Source organism: Dipodomys merriami, unplaced genomic scaffold (genome assembly GCF_024711535.1).
Source record: "Dipodomys merriami isolate MVZ:Mamm:240054 unplaced genomic scaffold, mDipMer1.0.p SCAF_8, whole genome shotgun sequence".
NCBI classification, from domain to species: domain Eukaryota; kingdom Metazoa; phylum Chordata; class Mammalia; order Rodentia; family Heteromyidae; genus Dipodomys; species Dipodomys merriami.
In genome coordinates, this window is record NW_027206401.1 from 20,348,252 (window position 1) to 20,362,185 (window position 13,934).

At 39.9% G+C, this 13,934-nt stretch overlaps 1 protein-coding gene across 1 annotated transcript; it reads left to right on the forward strand.

Moving 5' to 3' along the window:
• Positions 1–890: 890 nt before the first annotated feature.
• Positions 891–13,610, forward strand: Il22ra2 (interleukin 22 receptor subunit alpha 2). The gene is made up of 5 exons (XM_070011056.1): positions 891–990; positions 2,701–2,836; positions 5,790–5,968; positions 11,186–11,355; positions 12,483–13,610. Exons 1-5 carry the CDS (start codon positions 930–932, stop codon positions 12,636–12,638), a joined length of 702 nt encoding a protein of 233 aa, XP_069867157.1. The 5' UTR covers positions 891–929; the 3' UTR covers positions 12,639–13,610.
• The last annotated feature ends 324 nt before the right edge of the window (positions 13,611–13,934 follow it).

Here is a 13,934-nt window from a genome sequence, read left to right on the forward strand (position 1 = left end):
TACTACTGTTCAGCTGCCATCATTATTCTTCACATAAGAGGCTGCTTTACAGAAAAACCATGAACAGGATCAACTGCATAAGAAACAAAACATGAGGTCAGGAACCCTTTCCTCTTTTGACTTCAAGAGCTTCTTTAAAAAATAGCTATGATGCCTTAATGCATACTCTTAGTGTCTCTTAAGACATACGGAAAAAAAAGCTTTATGAAACAATTTAATAAATCCTGGTGAAAGAAAAGATGACTTCAATCAATCTGATTTCAAGGTAGATATTCAAAATGATTTAATATATCTCAACCCCCTGGTCCCCTACCTACCTTGTCTAAGGCATTGTTCGTTTTAACAGATGTCTTGTCAAGGTTGCCTGAAACTAGGGGTTGGGATGGAGAAAGAGGAGGAGGTATTGGTTGAATAAGATCCAAGGCCCCATGGAGAGGAAAAGCCTGTGGAGAGTTTGAGGGTGCCCGAGGGCCCAAGGGAGGTTAACTAGGGAGCTCCCCAAGAAAGGGAGGAAAAGAAAGGATCTACGAGAGACTCCTCATTTTTTAACAAGATAGCCTGTGATGCTGAAAGCTGTCCTGGCCAAGCCCAGCACTCAAAGTCACACTCACATCCTGCTTCCTGGCAGCCCTTCCGGCAGGTGAGTGGCTGATAATGTCACTCACCCACATGCCGCTTGCAAAACCTGGGTTCTTCCCTGCCCGTGGGGGTCTGTTCACAAAGCCCTAGGGAAAAAAAAAACACCGCCACCAAAAAATGTTTCAGGCTTATACGCATTTCCATGACTTATAAATGGCAAAAAACAGCTTCAAGAAAACATTTTCATTGGCTAAGCCTAAAAAGAGGTTGGTCAACGTGTATAGTTCTCTCTTTTGAGCTGTCTCCCTCATCAAAGGGAACACTGGCTTGCCAGCAGTCCACCTGCAACCATGGGGCCTAAACATTGCTTTCTAGGCTTCCTCATCGGGGTCTTCCTGACCAGTGGAGGAGGTAAGTGCTTCAACTCCTTTTCATTGCCCAGCTCTGCCTGAGTAGAATCATGAGGCTATTAGAAACACTTATGCTGTTTTTCTAGGCTTTGTAAAGATTCCATCTTATTTTGATTGCTAAACAGTGCCAACATGGGGTCAGTTTCCTTCTGCAACCTCAAGAACCATACCAGTACCTAATGAGTGCCTGCCAGCTACATAGGTGCAGAGATCTTCACACAGGTTAACTCTATGCACATTTCCTTGTCTGTCTTCAGAACTGCTCTTACCTTGAAGGGGCGCTGTTGCATAATGGTTAGGTGAAACAGGGTCTAGATTTTACATCTGCGATTGACTCAACATGTTCCTTAACACACTGCTTCTATTTCCTCCTCTGTGGGAAGGTGAATGTGGACCACTTTGAAAGTTCAGTGAGTTAATGTACACACCAAGTTTTTAGAGCAGTGCCTGGCACAGACTAGGGACCATAAACAACTCGGGAGAGCTCACTGTTGATGTTTACAGACCTCAGCAAGTGTGCAGAACACCTTAGCACCACAGAACACCTTACATTCAGGGCGCTGAACTCCCAGGGCAACGGACAGGCCCTCTCAGTGTAAGTGGCTTAAACAAATGCCTGTGGCCATATACTTTTCCCATGACTATACATAAAACAACCCAAGCTACCATCTTCTAGCCATCTGAAAAGAGGCTGGCCCTTGCTAACAGCAAGAACTCAATTAGAAGCAATTTAAATGCTACTAAAATAATTATGGCCTACATCTTCTAGGTCTATAACCTCCATTGGAAAATAAAGTAGTAAGAATATTTACCTTATTTAGTGGGTGTAGGAATTGCATAAATGGAACATAGCCTGTTGTATGTTAAATGTCCACATCTGGTCAATGTTCTGTGCTCACAGGAAGAAGAGAAAGAATTTTCTCAACCTCTGATGTGCTGCTTCTTCTATAAGTTCCTCTCTCCTGAGACTTTGCTCTTGGTTTCCTTTGGTCAGTCAGAAAAATCCACTCTACCACTTGCTGTTGAGCAAGTCCCTTCACGTTTCTAAAACTTAGTCTTTAGTCTATAAAAGATTATAGTAATACTTCTCTCATGGAAGAGATGAGAAATTTGATGTGAATAGAGATAGAAGTCTCTTGGTTTCTGGCGCAGAGTTGTTATTGTGGGTGGTAACAGTGAGATGGTTAGATAAAGTAAGAGAAGAAGACATGGGCACCATGGCTGGCAATCAGAATCCCAGCAATTGGGGAGGCAGAGACAGGAGCATCATGGTCTGAGGCTGGCCTGGACAAAAGCAGGAGGTTCTATCTTCTAAAGCCAACGCTAAAAGGTATAGAGCTTTGGGTTTTCTACAAAGTCAGTCCTCCTCTATTAAAGGGTAAAGCGCTTAAAAGTCCCAGGATTGCCAAAAAGAACAAGAAAGAGGAAAAAGGAAGAGAGGACGGAAGGAAAGAAAGACAAAAGGAAGTGAGGAAGGGAGGAAGGGAGGAAGGCAGGAAGTTTGTTGTGCATCAAAAATTTTACATTAGTCCAAAAAAAGAAAAAGAAAAAGACAATTTCTGAGCTCTTCCCAGAACGCTAAGGGCAATTTCTGAGCCTTACAACAACAGCTCCAGGGATCTTGATGTAGGAATTACATTAAAAAGTACTGCCAATAACAATCCTGCTGATGATAACGTTCAATGTTTTGTTTCTCCTCTTCTTCTTTCAGAAGCTCAGTCAGCCCATGAATCTCTGAAGCCTCAGAGGGTTCAATTTCGGTCCCGAAATTTTCACAATGTTTTGCACTGGCAGCCAGGGAGGGCCTCTTCCAACAATGACAGTATTTATTTTGTGCAGTACAAAATGTAAGTAATGTGAGCTTCCTCTGGCCAACAGAGAAGCCCTCAGGGATAACATGTCCTGGAATGCACTAGACTGTTGGGTCTGGGCTTTTTCCAAGGGAGTTCATTCAAGCTGGGAAGAAGCAGTAGGGACAGAGGGACTTTCTTGTTTGAAGGCTTCCTGCTGGAAGACACGAGGTGCAATCTAGACAGGAGACATATGAGGCCTCGGGAACTCAGCCCTGAGACCTCTGCACAGCAGGTGCCCAGAACGTGGTGGGCTCCCATTATATATTTTCCAAATGAATTGTTTGGCACATAGTGGATTTCCAATTAGAGTGACACTGTTTACTGATTGAAATGGATTTGTGGCAAACATAAAAATGAGTGTGTAAAGATATGGTTTTAATCTAAAAGTCACTTTCTAGAGTGAGAATTACTTTCTAGAAAGTTCTTTTCAAATATGAATGACTCCTGTGAGCACAAACATGAAGTGGGACACGATGCTACATGCTCTTTTCACAGAATCGGCAAACTTAAGGGATCCTCGCCAAACTTCAGATACAATCTATTCCTTTCTTCAGTCAGGGCTTAGAAACAACTGACTGTTCTGATTTGAAAATAACAGACACTCCCATTCATCAACATCCCTTAAGGCTTTTTCATTTTCTTTTTAAATTTTTTGAGGCCCTCCTCCTGGCTGTTTGATGTTGGCTGAACATGACACAAAAAGTATTACAGTTTTCTAAATGTCTTAGAATTTCAGAAAATAAGATACTGATGTGAGCCAAAATAACAAGTTCTATTCCATGACTGTATCCATGTCTCTCTAACCTGAAATAAATCCTCAATTAGAGTTTCCTATAATAATCTCAGAAGGAACATCCCCAGAAAGTTGGTCTTTAATGGCTCCTGCATTTCTCTGTATATTTGGTTTGCCAGTTATAAAACATACAAATCTTTATAATAAAAGATTCTTCATCGCACAAACTGATTTGTAAAGCTATGAGGATGCTTCCAGCATATAGGAAATAGAGACTGGTTCTCACGGTAACATTCTCTTAGGCAGTATGCATGGGTCCAAACTAGACCTGTTGGTGACGACAATAAAAAGTGTATTAAAAACCCTTTTAGCACAAGCTAATGAAGATTAAACTTTAGAGAACTGTGGAAGAATTTTGAATTTTGAGTTCTTCTTATATAAATTTCAGACCCTAGAATACCTGAATCCATTCCTCAACAGTACAATGCAGATTTGTGTGTGTGTGTATGCATGTGTTAGTGTCCATTGTGCGGCTTGAACTCAGCCATGAGCACTGTCCTGGAGCTCTTTTGCTCAAAGCTAGCATTTTGAGCCACAGCTCCACTTCCAGTTTTTTACAGTTAATTGGAGATAAGAGTTTCACAGATTTTCCTGCCTGGGCTGAGTTCAAACCAGGATCCTCAGATCTCAGCTTCCTGAGTAGCTAGGATTACAGGTGTGAGCCACCAGCACCCAGCTACAATGCAATACAATACAATAATTCTGAAAACTTCCATTTGGTTGTATCCAGTTCCTGTGATTCAATGTTAACATCCATACCTTTACAAATACAACAAAAATGAGGTCTCATAAAAAATGGGAACTCTGTCATTATAACTAGGGTCAGCCTGCAATGCCAATATCTCAGCAAAAAACAACATTCAAGAATCATCCAACTGTGTTGTTGTTGGCTCTGTTTTAATCCTCAGGTCTTCAAATTGTTGTCATTACACAGCCTGAAGAGTGTAGCCCAGCATTCCTCATGATATGGCTAGAAAGTGATATTGTAGGGCCTATACCCAGGAGAGCCTTTGCCCCAGCCTCTTCTTCCTGTGCTGCTCTCTGCCAGGACGTGACTGCATTTGTTTTGATCTGTGACTATGAGGAACTCAAGTATGAATCTTCCCTTTGGCTGTGACATTATCACCTGGCTTGAGGCTGAGTCTATCTTTCATCGTTTGCCTCTCTGCCTTCGTGCAGTGGTTTCTCACCCTCTCTCCCTGCCCCAGTCACAGGACTGCCTACAGCACCCTCACCACAACCTCTGATCAATTTTCAATAAAAAAGACAAGCCCTCCATGCTCAGTAAACATCACTTGAGATGGCAAGTGATAGAAACTTCTCAGAAGCAACTTACTATTCAATAGTGAGCTAATGAGAAGTAAACTCTCAGAGTTGGAACCTCTGAAGCAGTAAGGATGTGGAAGATGAGTTCTTAAAAACAGATGTTGGTTTGTTTACCTGAAGAAGCTTAGTTGACTAGGTACTAAAATAAATAAGTAAATAAAACCTCTTAGGTTAATGATATAGATCTCAAGGTTCAATTTATCTTTTAGCAAGCTAACACTTTGGTTACTAAGAAGGAAAATTCCAAATCCTCTTCAGGGTAACCATACAGGGCACTGATATCAGAGAACAGGTTTCAATCTGAACCAGGTACCAGTGGCTTATGCCTATAATCCTAGCTACTCAGGAGGCCGAGATCTAAGGATAATGACTCAAGGCCAGTCCTGAACAGAAAAGCCCATGAGACTCTTATCTCTAGTTAACCACCAAAAAAAGCCAAAAGTGGTTAAAGTGGTAGAGCACTAATTTGGGGCTGAAAGGCTGAGGGACAGCGCCCAGGCTCAGAGTTCAAGTCCTAGGACCAAATAACAAAAAACAACAGTAATACTCTAAGCCAATATATGGTGGCTCATACCTGTAATGCTAGCTACTCAGGTGGCTAAGAGCTCCTGGCTGGAAACCAGGTCAGTCAGAAAGTCCATGAGATTCTCATCTGCAATTAAGCAGCAAAAAGTCAGACGTGGAGCTGTGGCTCAAGTGGTAGAGCATAAGGCCTTTTAAGATCAAGCCTCAGATCCAGCACACTGAAAAATATAACAACACTGTGAAAGAACTAGATTCCTTTATTCAGAAAAGAAACTCAGGTCTTTGTCTTTTGCCCTTCTTCAGGTATGGACAGAAAGAATGGAAGAACAAAGAGGAGTGTTGGGGGATACAAGAACTCTTTTGTGACCTCACTAATGAAACATCCGATCTTCAGGAGCCTTATTACGGGAGGGTGATGCTGGCCTCGGCTGGGCGCTACTCCGGATGGACCATCACACGCCGCTTCACTCCTTGGTGGGCAAGTGAGTGCTGGGAGGTGCTTTGCTTCTGGCCCCTGAACAGCCCTAAGGAGCTGGGTCAGTTTCCAGGCACCATGCTGTACTGAGGACCATGTGGTGCTATCACATGACAGAATTCTCAGGACAGCTCTGGGGGTAGCTTTTGGTATCCTCATTTGACAGCCTAGAAAAATCAATTGTAGAGGTTTGGCCATTGCTCAGTTTCAAGGTTTGTTCTCCCTGAGTTGGTACTGACATTATTTTCTGAGTATAGAGCCTTCACTCTGAAATGTGACAGATTGTTACTTCTGAACAAGGTATTTTTCATGAGAGCAAGAGTCATATTGCCCTATCTGTCTCCAAAATATGAGATATTAAGTTCCTAAAAACTCACATTATAAGGATTTTCTATTGAGGAAATGAGGTCCTTTTGTTTCATCTTCAAAAGGAGACACCAAAATCTCTCATATCTACCTTTAATATCTTTTGTATTCTAGTTTAGTCATGTTCACAAAATAATATATTCTCATCTAAGATCTAAGTTACAAAATTAAACATTACTAACAGACCTTGTATAAAAAATCAAGAGAAAGGAAGAGAAAAAAAGTACTGAGGCTTGAACTCAGGGCCTGGGCACTGTCTCTGAGCTTAATTTTTTCCCTCAAAACTAGCACTCTATCACATGAGCCACAACTCTACTTCTGACTACTTTGGTGCTTAATTGGAGGTGAGAGTGTCACAGATTTTCCTGCCCAGGCTGGCTTTGAACCTTGGTCCTCAGAGCTCGGCCTCCTAAGTAGCTAGGATTACAGGTATGAGATGCCAGACCCCCACTTCAACCATCACTTTTATTTTTGGCCAGCATCTCAGCTCTTCGTTTATTAGTACTGTCAGTCTTTCCAGTATTGGCTTGATATAATATTACGTTCATTTTATTTCTGAATATGGAAGTTCTCAGAGGCATTCTAGAGAATACTAAACAAAACATCCTTCTATCTGACCCTACTATATTTATAACAGCTCTATTTCCCCATTAAATAATCAGAACTAATTATCTTTGACAACTTTATTTTCTCTTTGTTGGTTAAATGGCACAAGGAACTCTAAATGATTAGTGGCAGCAACCTAATAATTTCCTTTGAAATTATTTTAGTTATAAACCAGAAGAACTAAAAGTCAAGCAAATAGAAAAAAAAGATTGGTTTTTCACTATGTGTAATACCGAGACTTGCCCTTCTCACCTCCAGTTTTGAATCCAGTGTATTCTATGAAACTGTATGCTGTTGACAGGCTCACAGCATATATTTCATATGCCACTTCACAAGACATGTCTATTTGAGTTTTCAATATCCTTTTCACCTTCTTCTAAAGACCAATTATTGAGTAATGGGATATATGGTAAGGTAACATCATTTGGTGAGTGTGAGATTTTACTTCTTCCAGAGTAATAGTTTCTTTGTCATAAGCAATGTACTGTGGGGGTATGCTCATGGATAATGTATTCGCTGCATCTATGGGTGGGTTGTAAATGGGGAGGAATCTACTGATAAAATAGTAAAACAGCAAAGATCACCTAGTAAGATAGAAGTTTTCATTCTAATGTTTTACCTCTTCCTGATTTGAGGGGAACTCAATACAAAACAAAAGCTTATGGCCAGATAGCACATAAGTGCCTCTGGAGCAGGGCATTATATAAAGGGCTCAACACCAATTTTCTTTCCACGAAATCCATGCTGATGGGGTTATATCCCAAAGAATGGAAAATGTAAGTTGTAAAAGCATGCATTACGCCTGGTCTACAGCTTAGCAGCACTACACATTGTACAGTACAGGGTATGTAGGCCAAATAATACTCCATTATATGGGTATACTACTTTCTATTTATCCATTCTTCAATTAATGGGCATTTTGGCTTGCTTCTATTTTTTGGCAATTATGAGTAATGTGCTCTAAATTGAGTTCAAAGGGGCTTAGATTCTTACTTCATGGCCACTTTTCAGAAAAGAAAAAAAAAACTCTCAGGAAGTGAGCTTCAAAAAGCCTTTTCACCAAATACTACTGGCTCATACCTATAATCCTAGCTACTCAGGAAGCTGAGATCTGAGTATTGAGGATCTAGGTTTGAAGCCAGCCAGAGCAGGAAAGTCCATGAGACAGTTCTCTTCAGTTAACCACCAAAAAGCCAGAAGGGAAGCTATGGTTCAAGTGGTAGAGTGGTAGCTTTGAGCAAAAGAATTAAGGCTAGTGCCAGGACCTGGGTTCAATACCCATTACTAGCATAAGAAAAGAAAAGCCTTCTTATGCCAGGGTTTCACAGGTAAATGAGTAAGAAATCCGTCAATAAAACAGTTAAAAGCTAGAACTACTCTTTCCCAAGCAATTGTGAGGAGCCATGCCCAGTCAACCTTCTCCTCAAACTTTAGCTTGTCCTTGTCCCCCCACCCCAGCCCCTGAGGCTCTGTAAAAAACCTGTTTTGAAAAAATCAGATTTGAGAACAAGCTGTTGCAAAAGCCTAAGGTGCAGGCGAATGAGCCAACTGTATGCATTGCTCAGCCAGCATCTCTTGTGAGTAGCAGGGCATAATTGTTCATTAGGAAGTTCTGCTTTCTGGTGTCTATCTAGAGACAACATTTTTTTAAACAGAAAAAGGAAAGTTAAAGTAGCATTTGATGCTCAGTAAGATTTCAACATTATCTGATGCCAGAATTTCTTGGACTAAAAATAAAGGTGACCTGTTTTGGACTAGATCTGATATTCTGGTGTGATCGGCTACAGTCAGAATCATCTTTTCTCTTTATTCATTTGGGAATTAGTTATGAAGTACTTACTTTGATCCAGGCATTTAACTGGATCCTGAGGCAGCTTGGCAAGCACAGTAGCCTCCTTCTTTCTAGAACATTCTGTTTAATAGGGAAGACAGATATATTTAAAATAATCATGCATCCTAAACTGATAGTGTGTCTAGTGATACAAAAGAAAGAAGACTCATGTTTCTATGAATTCCTAGAAGGAGGGATGTGGCCAGAGATGTCAGGAGAAAACTTCCCAAGAAAGGGACACTTGAGTTGATATCTGAAGATGAATAAGGTTCACAGAGGATAGAGGAGAGCATTTGTAAAGGCGCTCTGGCAGGAGGAGGCAGAGCAAATGTGAGAGAAGTAGGGCATGTGGAATGGAGTAGACATATGGTGGGACTCAAAAAGCAAGCCTGGTATCAGATTCTCCATTAGGGGTTGTGACTTCCTCTAGAAAACAAAAATGTATTTGTAAACAACGCCTTTATCGATACTCAGAGTTAAACCCACCTTGTACATCCTAAGCAAACACTCTGAGCAAAATCCTCAGACTCCTAAGTATAATTTTAAATAGGGAACCAAATGATCCATCTCATGTACTAAAGAGATTAATGGCTCTCTGGGAAAACAGATGAAAAAGAGCCACATAAATGAAAGTTGGGTGCTACATCACTGCTATTACAGACTAAAGGACACAGATTTTTTTACTTGAATTGGGATAACTAGAAGAACTATAGAAAATAAGTATACCATTAGAGGGACATTTAGCAGAAAAAAATTGGCAGGATTTGGTGACAGTTTGAATATACTGGTAAGGAAGGAAAAATTCCAAAGGCAATCTTTTTTGCATAACTAGATTGTGGTTGTTTGTGATGGGGTTTTATGGGAAAAGGCTAGTCTGGTGGAATGCACAATAATTAAGAAGAATCAATTCAATTTTGGATGCATTGAGTTTAAGATGCTTTGAAGTATCCAAGGGTAATGTCTATAGAGAGTTAAAAGACTTAAAGATAAGGTCTCTGTTAAAGACACAAATCTATCTGTGACTCATTTGCACAACCTGCTCTAGATTATAGTGTCTAGGAAGAGAGCATTGAATGAGAAAAACTGTTTTGTACGACAAGCTAGTAAGGGAACTTCACCAAAAGATGCTTGAGATGGGTAATTTTGCGAAGGAACAGGGATGTGTAGGGAATAATTAAGAAGTTGGAAGAAATCAGTAGATTGATATATTCATGGGAAGAGAATGTTTAAAAGAGAGGTTGGAGATGTAGCTCAGTGGTAGAGTACTTACCTTCATACAGAAGACTAAGTTCAATCCAGAGTCCTGTTTGGGGATTTTTTTCCAGCATTGAAGAAAAATCAGTGAGTAAAGTAATTGATTTGGCCTTGGAACATAATTAGAATCCAGTGAATGATGAAGAATGATCATCCTGTTGCAAACTCCAACATCACAGATCACAGACCAAGAGGCCTGAAGATGTCAACTACTCAACTCACTGATACTTCTAGGCCAATGACTGAAATATACACTTTTTCACAAAAGGGCAATATCTCTGTTATTTAACTATACCATCGGCCTGTTGAAACCTATGAACATGGATTGATACATTCAAAGAACAAGATAACTATGCCCATGAGTACAAAATTTTTTGTCATTAATCATAGCTTAGACCATATGGAAAAAATAGTTCTCAGCATAAATATGAATATTTTAATCAGAAAAAATGCACAAGAATGTATAATTATTAATCAGAAAAAATGCACAACAATGTATAATTGCGCCAAATGAAGGAAGTAGAAACACAGTCACATACAAGAAAATCTGGTTTAGGGGAAGTCAATGTTGATCCTTATATTTTTCAGTGCTGGAGATTCAATCTCCAGCACTGAAAAATATAAGGATCAACAGTGGAGTGTTGAGTACATGATAAGAATGTTCTGAAAAATATAAGGATCAAGGGTGGAGTGTTGAGTACATGATAAGAATGTTCAAAGTATGCTTTTTTATCAAAGAGGGAATCAATGCCACATCATACTACTATGCAAAACTGAGCTAGGACTCATTCTCCTTGTTTATAGATGGTAGACAAGAGGGTCATAAGAATTTGGAGCATGAAAAGCACCATAAGGATTAAATACCAGCTCCTTTAGAGGTGAAAAGTGTAAACAAAGGGAAATTCTCTCTTCTATGAACATGGACAAAATACTGATAGAGCTGAGCTTTCAGTTCCAAATTAGTCTGGATGGGAGTGTGGAAAGCCTTTCTCTTCTAAACACTTAAGACAAACAGGATAAACACAGTAAAGCCCAGTTATTCTGAGGACATTTGCCCAACTTGCTTTGATTTCTGAATATAATCATTGTTCATGGTAATATTGTGTCCATGTTAACTATCTCAATGTTTTTCGAGTCATTCATTAACAATTTTTATTGTTTCCCCAGCAAATATAGACCCTCCAGTGGTGAATGTAACCCAACATAACAGATCTTTGTTGATAATTCTGCATGCCCCCGATTTGCCATATAGAAACCAAAAAGGAACAAATGTAACTGTGGAAAATTACTATGACTTAGTATACAGAGTTTTTTTAATCAACAATTCACTACAAAAGGTAAGTTCAGAGGAATAGATCTTAGTACTGTTGCCTGTAATTGACTTGGTGTTTTTCACGCTTTGGGGGGCAGGGGCTTGTTTATTTGCTTGTTTGTTGAGTCAGCGTCTTACTATGTAGGTCAGGCTGGCTTTGAACTCCAGAAATACCTCAGCCCCCCTGAATGTTGGTATTATAGACTTTGTTTTGTCTTAAGAAAACATATTGACCATGTTATGCATCTTCTCTTTTGCTACTCTTCCGCCTCTTCCTTTCCATTTTCCTTCTTTTTCTCTTTTGACATCAGTGGTAAACAGTTTATCACCATTAGAATTCATATGTGAATGTATTATATATGTGTGAATGTGTGCATGTGTTGTTGGTATCCATGTTTGCCCTTTCAATCACTCAGCTTGTCTACACACTCTCTTTTTCTTTAAATTTAATTTTATTACACTCTCTTTCCTGCATATTGAAGGATAGGCAGTTACAAATTTCAACATTTTGATTTAGTAGCTGTTGAATCAGTATATTCTATATAACAATTTTGCTAAGACAATTTACTATTTATTGACCATTGGTGCCTTTCTCTGAGCTTAGTAAATTGAATGTTCCTTTCGTATATCCATTTGAGATAGGATCCCTTTGGTTAGAAGGAACACAACCTGCACGGAAATGAATTCAAATTCAAAAGAAATGAAAGAGAAGTTTTATTTGGAGATATCCAGCAAACTCAGGGGCAACCAGAAACAAGAAACCAAGTGTTGCCAGGCTTTGTACAAAAGAGAAAGGAAATGGGAAGCGAGTGCTACAGGATCCTGCTCTATCGCTGACTTTCTGTCTCTGTTGTCATCTATAGTTATCTCTGAGAGCCAGCGCCTTTCTCCTTACTGTACAATTGAAATCCCTGAAAAAGAGGCTCTGATCAATGGACCAGTCAATCAGCAGCCCTCAGTAGTTCTTACTTGGCCACTTGACATGTCCCATTCCAGATTACATCCCAAGTCTCTAGAAAAAGGGATGTGTCTAGGAAGGAATCCTGACATCCAGCTACTACCATAACCTTGTAAAACTCAATGATATTCAAAACACCAAAATATATCAGTGACTCACTGGAAATCATTTATCACTCACTTTTTCTCCCTTAGATGCAGGAGCAAAACATCTATGAAGGAGCTGGAAGAGTTGTTGCAATTGGGGCTCTCACACCTCACTCTGGCTACTGCGTAGTGGCGGAAATCTATCAGCCCATGTTAGGCAGAAGCAGCCCGAGAAGTGATGAGCAGTGTGTGAAAATTCCCTGATGGGTCTGGAGATTCCTGCCACATGCAAGTCGAAGCACGTCACAAATCTAATGATCCTGCTTTTAGAATCTCACTGAAAATTGTTTTCATTTACTTAAAACCACGTTCACTAGGACTGTCAGGGACCTCTTTGTATATTCATTCTTTCTGTATATTTCACTTGCAAACTAAATTTGAACAACACTGCTCATAAATTAGAACTGAAAGCCAAGGCAAAGAATAAAAGAGCTCTAGGAAATGCAGAACTGCATTTCTGAATGTGACATCTCTAACAATATTTACTGTGATAAAATGGGAAAATATAGATGAAGAATCTATGATGAATGGATTTTAATAAAACTGCGAAGGTTCTTTTTATAAAGTAGCATTACAATCTGAGAGATTATTGTCTCTGCTTTGGAATTTTAGCTTCTTTTCTTCTTTTATTTGTGAATTGAATTGAAATTTTTTTGGAGGGGGTCTGGTCGTGGGGCCTGAACTCTGAGCCTGGGCGCTGTCCCTCAGCTCATCAGCTCAAGGCTAGCACTCTACCACTTGAGCCACAGCTTTATTTTTCTTATGTGGTGCTGAGGAATCGAACCCAGGGCCTCATGCATGCAAGGCAAGCGCTCTACCACTGAGCCACCTTCCCAGCCCCTCTTCTTTTATTTGTGATCTTTTTGATTTTTGTTCTTTGCAGGGTGGATGATAAGCAAAGAGCATGGGGGAGGGCAGAGAAATCCATGGGATGGGTGAGGAATAGGGACTGTATGTGCCAACAGCATTTAAGTATATGAAATAGGGCAGTTCTAAAGCCCGATGATAAAAGAAATGGTTACAGTTGCCTCATGAAAGTTATTAGGTAGCATCAGTTTGGGCTTTTAGTTTGTTAGCTTTGGTTTTGTCTTCATGCTTGAGCACTTTGGTATGCATAGGCAAATATAAAATGTCTCATAGGAAACGATGTTTGTCACATTCTTCATCATGCTAAGAACACACTGTCATTTATCTCAATAAATCTTGCCATGTTTTGCTTTATATTTTGAAATATTTGTTATCTCCACCCTTTAAAAAAAGACACAGGGATTAAGTCTGTCAGATGAAATAATACCTAGACATTTTAAGCCCATCCTTAGTTCCAGCCAAGGAGTGGAAGGGCTCCAGGCACGCACTGAGCATGCACTGTGATCACATGGGAATCCACTCTTATAGTTGTCAGGCTAAAAGCCATAGAGCCATCATTGTCCCCTCTCACTCTATATTTAATGCATCAAGAAGTTGTGTTGGATCCACTTCAAAATAGGATACTTTTTGCAA